Source organism: Oreochromis niloticus, linkage group LG13 (genome assembly GCF_001858045.2).
Source record: "Oreochromis niloticus isolate F11D_XX linkage group LG13, O_niloticus_UMD_NMBU, whole genome shotgun sequence".
In the NCBI taxonomy this organism is placed as follows: Eukaryota; Metazoa; Chordata; class Actinopteri; order Cichliformes; family Cichlidae; genus Oreochromis; species Oreochromis niloticus.
In genome coordinates, this window is record NC_031978.2 from 28,855,173 (window position 1) to 28,866,501 (window position 11,329).

The 11,329-nt window shown below is 42.3% G+C and overlaps 1 protein-coding gene across 5 annotated transcripts in view; it reads left to right on the top strand.

Moving 5' to 3' along the window:
- The window catches only part of sertad2b (SERTA domain containing 2b), a 41,987-nt gene extending 35,966 nt beyond the window's left edge, over positions 1-6,021 (top strand). For all 5 annotated transcript variants that reach the window (XM_019366866.2, XM_005457053.4, XM_019366867.2 and 2 more), the window contains one exon: positions 2,119-6,021. In XM_019366866.2, the coding sequence (XP_019222411.1) occupies positions 2,123-3,370 (1,248 nt within the window). In that variant the 5' untranslated portion in view covers positions 2,119-2,122 and the 3' untranslated portion in view covers positions 3,371-6,021. The remainder of the gene's footprint in view (positions 1-2,118) is intronic.
- The last annotated feature ends 5,308 nt before the right edge of the window (positions 6,022-11,329 follow it).

Here is an 11,329-nt window from a genome sequence, read left to right on the forward strand (position 1 = left end):
AGGGAAAGGATTTTAATGTGATTAAATTGCTGTATTTTCATATTATACAATTCCGTTATTCCAACTTAAACCACTTGAGTTGGACCAACTTAGTTAATTAATGATGAATCAACTTATTTACTGCAGTTGAGTCCAATTTAATAAAGCTTGTAATGTGCATCTTTTTTTCCCTCCAGTTGAATGGATTTATAACAAATCTCACACAGCAGTCACTCCATACTAAAAAAAGAAGTAGGGAAGCTATGATTACAAGGCTTGATACAGAATTTTCTTTATGTTTTTGTCCTTGGTGGGTGCATATCCACAATTATTTAAAACCAGATATATATGAAAATGGTAGTTGTCAGACTAAGACTTTTAACCACAATAAATAACCACAATAAATAGCAATAGCATGTAGCCTAACATCCCGTAACAACAGCAAAATGTTACCAACAACCTGTGAATGTTCACCCAACAGTCTGAACCAACAGATGTGTAAGGTCTCAATAATGATGCAACTGGGGGTTCAGTGCCTGGCCCAAAAGCAACCGAGCAGCAGTCATTTGCTAGAGGGAGGAGAAAATGTTGCTCATTTCCCTCCCACCTTGCCAGAGCAGTCTCACCTCCTCTTCTACTTCCTCTTCTCACTTTTTCCCCTCCTCCTCCTTGTCTTCCTCCTCTTCCTTCCTGGCCCGCCCCCATCTCCCTCCCCTCCCCTTCTCCACCAACACCACCACCTATCCCCCCCCCCCCCCCCCCCCCCCCCCACCTCCCATCCCATTCTTTGTCATCTCTTTGGGTGAATTCCCAGCTGACTCTGTTTGTCATGGCAACCAACCAGTCGTGGTGACTGGGCCTGCAGCTCCTGCTTCCTGTGTGTGTGTGTGTGTGTGTGTGTGTGTGTGTGTGTGTGTGTGTGTGTGTGTGTGTGTGTGTGAGGAATGAGGAGACGCATGCGCAATGTGTATGTGTGTAGACAGCGACTGGCTGCATGAGCCTGTCAGCCTGGATTAAAGTCAAACATACTGCAGCAATGCCTTTCTTTCTTTCTTTCTTTCTTTCTTTCTTTCTTTCTTTCTTTCTTTTCTGCAGCACAGAAACAATTCAGTAGATACATATATCTCTTAAAGTTAATTTGTTTATTCAGGGAATTTCGTGCAATAATCTCTCTCAGCCGTTTTTCTCCTACTGTCCCCCCACCACCTCCTACTTAGTAACTCGGTGTGCTATTCTAATGTGGCACGAGGAGGGAGAGTGGAGGGGGTGGGCTTTAAATCTGGCCTCTGATCCTGTGGTACAGCAGGGAGCGCTGCTATTACATAACTTCTTGTGTGTGTGTGTGTGTGTGTGTGTGTGTGTGTGTGTGCTGGGCTTCAGTCTGCAGTGGTGAGGCTCCCACTGCAGCTGCTTATGGTTTCAATATATGTTTTTTTTTTTTTTTAAATCCCCTGTCACAGTAAGCTTGTTGCGTTTAAGCAGCTTCTTGAATCACACCAGTTAAGCTGCTATGCTTCAGTCTGAAAACTTCACTGTGGAGTATGTCAGTGTTTTAGTGAGATGAGGTTGGGTTTGATGATCATTTTATACTGTAATCCAGTTGGGATGCTGGATTTTACTCAACATAGGAATAAATCCCCCAATTGCAAGATGAGAATTTTTTCGTTTTTTTTTTTTTTTTTTAGAATATCAGAGTTGTTTGAGGTGTATTGTGGGACGGGAACAAACCAGAACATGAAGTTTCAGTAATTTAGAAAGACTCTATTTACAGAGCAGGATTTGGTCAGGGAAACGTCCACTAGTGACAGGATGTAACTAGTAGTGTGAAAAACTAGCTATTTATTAAGGAATGATAGTTTATTAATGACTTTTTTTTAAAAAGTTGAATACTCACAAAAGTTCAATAACCTGAATGGGAAATGACACTTGTGTCTGGTCAGTGTAATCAGTGTAATATGGTCAGTGCTGGATCATTACATTAAAATGGGCAAAGTCTAAACGCTAAACAGACATTTTTTCTACTCTCAGTTTTGTGTGATGTCAGTAACATCCAGTGATAAGACAGCTAAACCCTAATGTTAGCAAAGCTATATGCACCTTCAATAATCTCTCCTCTGTCTCTGCTTATTTGTTTTTCAGATATATGTTCGGTAAAGGTGCGAAGCGAAAGCTGGACGAGGATGAAGAGGGGCTGGAAGGCAAAACGCTGGAGGCGCCGGTGGCGGGAGGGGGGCTAGGCGTCACTCCAGAAGGTCTTTCGAAGGTGTCATACACCTTGCAGCGGCAGACCATCTTTAACATCTCTCTGATGAAGCTGTACAGCCAGCGGCCGCTGGGGGAGCCCAGCCTGGAGCGCCGTGTCCTCATCAACAACATGCTCCGCCGCATCCAGGATGAACTCAAGCAAGAGGGCTCCCTGCGGCCACTTCTCCTTCCGCCCTCGCCGCCACCCGACGACCCCATGGACGAAGGCTTCTGTGAGGCGCCGCCATCTTTCGGCGTTCTGTCAGCGGCAACGAGCACACAGGTATCCCAGCCTTCTGCACTGCTGATGCCAGCGATTGCTCCTCCGCCTTCACCCCACCCAATGGTGCCTCCCAACTGCCAGGTATCCCAAGCCTGCCCCGGCCGTCTGGAGGCCTGTCTCGCCCCTTTGGAGGCATGCCTCACTCCTGCCTCTTTACTGGAGGAGGATGGTGGAGATTCAGCCTTTTGCGCGGTATCTCCACCCACACCTCCGCTGTCACCACCCCCAGTGCAGCCTCCCATTTCAGCACCTCTGAGCCAGGCGCCCCCCTCTGTCCCTGTGCCTGTCTTTTCCTCCTCTCTGAGTGACTTGGAGTTGGGTCCTCCTACAGCCATAACAAGGACAGCAGCAGCTAATACTACGACCATGACTACCTCCCCAGCTCCCACACCAACCACCCAACCCCTCCCGCCTACACCCACCAGCTCACCCAGAGACTGCAGGACTACGGGTGCTAAACCAGAGGCAGCTGCCGTTTTCCTAGTGGAAGGCCGCTGTGCTGAGCTCCGGCCAATGGACACACTCCCTGCAGTGCCCCCCGGTGGCCTGGTAGACGTTTCCTCCTCTCCTTCTTGTCCCCCGTCCTCTTCCTCGCCCTTTCTCTCAGACTTGGCGTTGGATGATGTCCTGTTCGCCGACATTGACACATCCATGTATGACTTTGACCCTTGCACGACAGCAGGGGGTGGGACAGCAAGCACCGGCGGCCTCGCCAAAGTGTCGCCAGTAGTGACGCCGGACGACCTACTCAAATCGCTGGGGGCACCGTACAGCGGCCCCGCCCCCCAGGTTTCAGCCAATCAGCCTTTCAAAATTGATCTGACAGAACTGGACCACATCATGGAGGTGTTGGTGGGCTCCTGACTCAAGGATGCCCCCCCATGAGAAACAGTTTAATCAGACTGGAATGAAAACTTGGGATCGATTTTTCCTGGTTGTTGTTTTTACATTGTTTTTTTTTTTTAAATCTCTTCAAAAGTCGGTAATTGTAAACATCGATGGTGATGTCAGTTAGTACTACTATGACAACTACTACTACTACTACTACACAACACTGTGCATGCACTGTCCTCGCCTTTCCAAATATGGAAAAGAAGTAACCGGGAAACAAACACATATAATTGTATTTCTATACTTGTGAGGACCTCCTTTGACTTCCTTCATTCCCGAAACCTAATCCTCTTTGTCATCTTTAACTTTAATCTAAGCCTTAACCCTAAGGAGTAACTGTAAATAGAAGCAATGAAATTGTCCTTGTTGTGGACAACTCTATCTACCCTTGTGGGGACACTTACTCCTCGCAGGTAAAGAAATACAAGCATAAACATGACACACACACACACTGTAATTATGGCTTTTAGCAGATGAGTGCCTTTCAAAATGACCACTTATTCAATTCCTGTTTTTACAGTATTTTTTTTGTTTTAACAGCCTAGAGAGGTCACTCCTTAATGTTTTTTGTTTAATTTATTGTATTAAAACTATCGTTAAGTAAGGTAATTTCTCATGATCAAATAGTAATTATTTAATCTCTATCTTATTACAAATGCTATGTTTTATTTGTAAAGCAAGCATAAAAAGGAATATGTAGTTTTACCAGTGTGCTAGATGACATATTAGCTTGGCTATACGATTGCAGTTTGGGAGTGGCTCTGAGACGCCTCGCCGATGTTTTGGTAAACTCTTTTTGTACACATCATGTCTATGAATTCAGTGCAGGACCTTCATTTTTTTTTTTTCCTTCCTTCTCCTTATCAGCAAGCACATATAACTGTGCTGGATGCTGTTTTACATGAGTTCGGTCATATGAGCTGGTTATCATGATTCACTTGCAGCAGAATTCAAATGAGCTACACCCATGGGGGAAAGCTCGGCGTGTTTACATTGGAAGCGACAGCAGCAGCAGCAGCACCGACTCATGGCTCCCAGTCGGATGTAGATGATGTGAAAAGTGCAGCCTAAGCAGAGGCTTAGGGCTCACTACACGCATGTTAAATTTAGCTGTGCAGGCCTGAAAACAAAACAGCTGTTACCCCATTGCAGGGAAATTCACTGTGGTACCACTGCGACTCGTGGAATTACACAAGAAAATGTGGGCGTTTAGCAGGACTACTTTATTTTTTGGGTGGGGTTTGGTTCCCTCTGATTTAGCAACACAGGTGACTGGCAAATTGTAGCAGGACATACAGTATTACACACACCCTGAGTATGTTTACTTGTGCTTAGAATAGAAGCCCTAAAGTGCAAAATCTCATGGTTCTGCAGGACAATTTTGAGATTGCTTCAAAAAGCTCACGGGGCAGGAGGTCTAAATCTGACTCGTAAATAATAAGAATGCGGGTTTCCACTGAAGTAGGAAACCCAAACCACAGTGTTAACCTGATACTGCAACCATGCAAAGTGTTGTTTCAAAACACTTCCAACCCCCACCCAGCAGAGGTCACCATGGAATATTTATGGCACTAAAACACAAAACTGGCGGCTAAGTGATTCTGAGTGACAGTTGTCTGTGGGTTCATCACTGCAAGGTACATATTACAGAATCATCTAATGAAAGTATAGAAAAGGCACTAGTGAGTGCAGCTTTAATGTTAGTCACCATTGTAGCTGCTGTGTGCTGTATTTTCTCATCATACATATCTTCAACATCTGTCGAGCTATTCAGAGAGAGAAGCAGCATGAAAGAAGCATTTCTGGACACTGCAATGATCCAGAAGGCCGGGGAATGCCACCGGTAGCTGTTTTGATATGGAAGCGTTTTTCAGCAAGATACCGTAAGAACCCCTGAACCCTTGTGTGTTTGCCAGCACAGCTTTGCGGTGGTCTCACAGTATTGTTCGAGAACATTGTGTTCCAGTGGAAGATCATCAGCTTCCCAGGGTACATTTGACTTCAGCTAGCTTGTAAAAGAATGGCATTTTAAACTGAAGCAGAGTGTGAGCCGAGCACATGGCAGCACCAACTAATACCATTTCTAGATGACCGTATCTTGTTGCTTTCACCATATTTAAATTTTGGAGTGCTTGTTTTTCTTTTCTTTTTTTAAATTGTCAATGAAGTTATTTATTCGTATGGATTTATTCCCCTTTTTTTGTAAATATATTTATTTTTTATGTGAACATTTGGATTGTAAATGTGTGTACAGAATGTGTGGTAGGAATGTACTTCAAATAGGAATGTATCCGAGTGTGGAACTATGGGGTGGAAGCCATTTTTTTATATACATAGGTAATTATATTATCTTGTTTATGTTTGTTTTGTTGCATTGTTATCGTTTTTTGTTTTTTTGTTTTCTGGGGTGGCGGCCACAACTTTTTACATCTTTTGTACTCTCTTGTTCATCACTTTCCAGTTGAAGGCGAAGAGTTCATGCAGCAATACTCAAAAAGCCCATCTCAAACCTTCGGATGTCAAGTCTCCAAAGCCTGTCAGATGCTCTGATGCCAAAAGTAATGTACATAGTATGAACAACATTCAAGGTTCTGAGTCTTTTTCGATCAGTGTTTGTCACCGAATCGGTTTTAGCGCTGTCCAAGCGTGCGGCAATTTCTAACCGCAGATAAGGACTGACCACATTCGAGGCTGAGTCCCTCTGCAAAGGCTGTATTTTACACAGACCTCAGAGCTGTGCCTTTTTCTATGCAATAGAACACAAACACAGAGAGAAACTATCAGCTGATCACTGTATTGGGATCCAAATGTGGACTGTAGATAATATATACATATATATATATATATGTATATTGAGAGATATATATGTATATATATATATATATATATATATACATAGTAATTGAAATAAAAGTACAGCTGTCTATGAATTTGAAACAGTCTTACTTTTGTAGTTTTATATATATATATACATATATATATAAATATACATATACAATAAACTGTAAAAAGAGCAGGTGTCTGTTGTGTCTCCTTGTCTTTGTTTTTTTGACGTGTACATGATTGAACATGAGTCACTGTCAAAGGTGGAGTGATGACAAGCAGAAGTGGAATACAACTAATATACTGGTTCTTTGGTTAGTTAGAAAAGAGGAGGGAAATCTTACCACAAGTTCAACTCTTTTGTGTAATAAGACTCACATGATGAGAGGGGTTATGCACAGTACCTGTGAAGAGGATGGCCATGAAGTGTAACTGAAAGCTCTGGAAACAAACTTTTAAAAATTAATTCAATTGCAAATCAAATGTATTTATATGGCGCCAAATCACTGTCACCTCAAGGCACTTTATATTGTAAGGTAAATACTCTACAATAATACAGAGGAAAAATATCAACAATCAGATGACCCCTATGAGCAAGAACTTGACAACAGTGGGAAGGAAAAAACCCCTTTTAACAGAAAGAAGTCTCAGGCAGAACCAGGCTCAGGGAGAGGCAGCTGTCTGCCACGACCGCTTGGGGTGAGGAGAGTGAGACAGTGAGAAATATCCTTTGGATTCAAAGAGTTTCTAGGTCAGCTCAATAATGATTAATTACAATAGACCATTCTAGAAGTAATACATTTTTGAACTAGTTTGTCAGCATCACTCTGAGACAGGATGTTTCTAATTTTAGAGATATTACACAAATGCGAGAAAACAGTCCTATGTATTTGTTTAATGTGCACACTGAAGGATATATCCTGGTCAAAAGCAACTTCAAGATCCTTCACAGTGGCACAGTCTAATGCCATCCAGTGTTAGTATCTGGTTAAACATTATGTTGTAGGGTTGAGTACAATAACCTTTTATCCAAAATTAGAAGCAGGAATTTAGAGGTCATTCACATCTTTTTCTTCAAGACATTCCTGCAGTTTAACGAATTGGGCTTCATGGATAGATAAAGCTGGGTATCATCTGCATAACAATGATAATGTATGTTAATGATACTACCCAAGGGAAACGTGTAGAAAATAAACAGAACTGGTCCAAGCACAGAACCCTGTGGAACTCCATAATTAACCTCAGTGTGTGAAGAAGGCTCCCTATTTATACGAACAAGATAGATATGATTCAAACCACTGCAGCGCAGGACCTTTAATACCCATAGCATGCTCTAATCTCTGTAATAAAATACTGTGGTCCACAGTATCAAATGCTGCACTGACGTCTAGCAGGCCAAGCACAGAGATGAGTCCACTGTCAGAGACCATAACAATATCATCTGTAACCTTTCGGCATATTTTGTTGTGCAGGGTCTTGAGGCCCCCTGGAATAACAGAATGTGCACAGCTTTAACATGTGAAAGGTGAATTATCCTATTGGTCGTGACGTTGCTATTGCTCAGAGTTGACTTTGTGGACAATGCATCAGTGGCCACCTGTTGTACATGTTCTATTTTCAGCTCTCATGAGACTGAGCACATGGTGGGTCTCTGTAGCATATAGGTGTAATTGAGCAATAATATTGCATTAACAATTTGAACATTATTGTACAGTGCCCTGTCATTTTCACTGTCATGTTCTATAAAGGCAGAAATACTCAACCACAGCAGTAATCCCAAATAAAACTAAGCAGCATTTTTATGGTTATAAATTTTACAAATATTATATTTATATGCATTAATATTATTATCCCGGTATGTAATAAATTTCACAATATGATGATTTTAACCACAATTTGTCTGTTAGAATATGAAGATACTCGTCCTAGGTTGTTTTCTTTAAAGTGACTGGTGAATCTTTTAGTGCAAATTAATCTAAGTATAATCTCGAAACCATACTCACACAACTCTTAAAACAACAAAACTGAAACTTGCAGCTGTTGAGCACAACCTGTAGAAGACAACTGGACTGGAAGTTAGATATGACTGTCACAAACTAAGCTTTGTGCACAGAGCTGTGAATTCCGGTTTTATCTTGACAGCAAGTTTAATGAATACTTAAAATAATGTTCATTTGAATTATGTGAATATTTCACATGATAAGATAAAATAAGTTAAGATGAGATCAATTCTTATGCCAAAGTTTAGCCTTGAGAAAACATGTTATTGTCATTGGTGTCAGCCTATTAAAACAAAAGATGAGGTTAGACGGGAGTCTTCATTGACTATGATGTTTGCAGACAAAATTCTGATCTATAGTGTAGGGAGGAGATGGAGGGTGACCTCTGAAGAGAAGAGGAATGAAAGTCACTAGTAGTAGTGAAACTAAATGCATGTGCAGGAATGAAAAGGAGAGAGGTGGAAAGGTGAAGATGCAAGGAGTAGAGATAGTGAAGGTGGGAGAGTTTAAATACCTGGGGTCAACCATCCAAAACAACAGAGAGTGCACAAGAGAGGTGATGAAGAGAGTACAGGCAAGGTGGAGTGGGTGGAGATGAGTGTCAGGATTTGTAAAGATGGGAGTGAGATGTAAGGTTTGGAGATGGTGGTACTGACAAAAAGATAGGAAGCCGAGCTGAAATGTTAAGATTTTCACTGAAAGTGATCTGGATGGACAAGATTAGAAATGACTGTATCAGAGGGACAGCTCAGGCTGTTTTAGCTGAGATTGAGGCTGGTTGGAGATGTGCAGAGGAGAGATAGTGGATATACTGGACAAAGGATGTACAATAAAGATTTTCAGGCTGGGGGAAAAGAGAAAGACCACAGAGAAGATCCATGGATGTAGTGAAGGAGGAAATGCAGATGGGTGGTGTGACAGAAGAGAATGCTAGAGATGGATGGGTGAGAAGGAGGCAGTGACCCCTAAAGAGAACAACCAAAAGAAGACAAAAGAGGGAAAACAAAGCAGGTAGTGGTGGTCCTCACATTTAGGGATTCTACTCTTTTCCTGGTGGCTTGTCCTCAATCTCCAGCTGGACACTTCTCTGCGATAGCAGGAACTGCACAGGAGAAACTGTGTTCCATCAAGTGACCCAGTAAGCCTTCACAGGAATGCAGTAAGCACAACAATAGACCTGGGACTGGACAGTGGTTTGGTGAGACCAAAGCAGGTGCAGGGGGCAGTTTCAGTCCTTCTGGTGTAAACTCTTGAGTTGAGTTGAGTTGAGTTGAGCATGGCCAGATTACAAGTGGACTAATCCACTCAGTGGTAGCAATTTCAGTTTGTCCACCCCAGCTACAGCAGCTCTCACTGAAGACCTGGCACTCCAGATCCGCTCAAGTCATTATGAAGGCTCGGTATATGAAAACTGAAACAGCTGAACACTTCTTCCCTGTGTCTATCTGTTGGCATGGTGGTACTGCAATCCAGCAGATGCCTTGATGGAGTGCATCTGCTGGATTACAGTACCACAAGAGGTGGTTGCCTCATTCACAAGCACGCCACCGCCTTACAATGACCATAAAGGTTGTGGATAGGTATAATAATAATAATGACTACAATAGCAAACCTTTACTGATTTTGGTCAGTTTTGGGCCTCGGTACCTCCAAAAAGGACCAGCTCTTTCTTGCTTGTCCTTGGGTGACAGCTCAGCAATCTCCAAAAGGAAGCTAAGTATGTGTCTTTCCCTGTTTTCTTCCCCCCCTGCAGTTTACAATGGCAGGGCGCCAATGTTAGCCACTGTTAAACAGCCATGACTCCAGATCCACAAGCCGGTGGTTATTTCCAGCATTCAGGCCACACAGCTGTGAGGGGAAGGGGGGCAGTCTGTCTCTATTGGTGGAGACATGCAAAGTTTAACTCAACTTAGCAACAGCAGCACTGGGGTCAGTGAGGACAACACAGAGGCAGGGAAACAGAGGACTGCCTCTGCCTGCGTCGTCTGAATATTGCCCCTCTCTCCTTTGAATGTATTAGCTACATTCTTTTATAAAGGCTCTGCTGATTTTATTGATATGTTTCCCTAAAACATTATCTGCATTTCACAGTCATAGAAAATGTGTAAAAGCTATTGCATCATCTGAAACAGCAACAGGCTGTCAGTTCAGTCATTATAAAGGGGTGAAAACAGCGCAATTCAACATAAGCAATTCCCATTGAAACAAACTAATCAGACATTACAGTCATGCAAACATCATCGACTACAAAGCACACAAGTTCCAGTAAAACCACATGTCACCACTTGACAGCCATCTTGAATTGCCTTTGGGCATTTATTTTCAAACATTATCTAAATAACGTTTAAGTCCCCCGCCCCCAGTAGAAGTTAGACTTAAGGATTGATTGAGTGCCAAACAATGTCTAACATTATCTGATTTTACATATATGATACAATCTTTCAAATGATTCATATGTGGATCCAATATATTACAAACCATTTTTAAAAATATATTTTATAATGAAAAGAAGATCAAATCAAATTTTAACACGTTTTTTTACACTTACAGTTGCTACACAAACATCAAGAATAATAAAGATAAACATCTTTGTTAGACACAAAAGCCAATAAACTGTTAAAGAAAAAATAATATGAAAACCTTTCCAGCACCAAGGCCGCTCTCTTTATGCGTACTTTCATGGCTTACCTTTGGTCAGCTGCCTCTTTACTAAACCAACTGCTCTCCAATGGGATCATCTTGTGGTCAAACACCAGCAGTGCAACAGAGAGTCTCACTAGTAAACGTGAGGAAACCTAACAGTTCCTATCTTCCAACAGAAGAGACTGTTGAACCTTTAAAATGACGGAAATCCAATGAAAGCTCTCGATCTTTTTCCCTGTCGCTGCTGTTCCGTCTAAATGTGACGCTTTAAGAAAAGAAAAGGTGAAAAGAGCTGGTGAATAGCGCCCTCTAGGAGCCGCATAGCGCTGACCATGGTGCTGACAGGCCTCTGCTCTCCATCCACTATTCTCATTCTTGCAGCCTGATTGGTCGCTTGCTTCAAGAGCAGATCTTGTATTCCACTGACTACTAAAGGCTTGTAAATAACAATAATAATAATAATAAA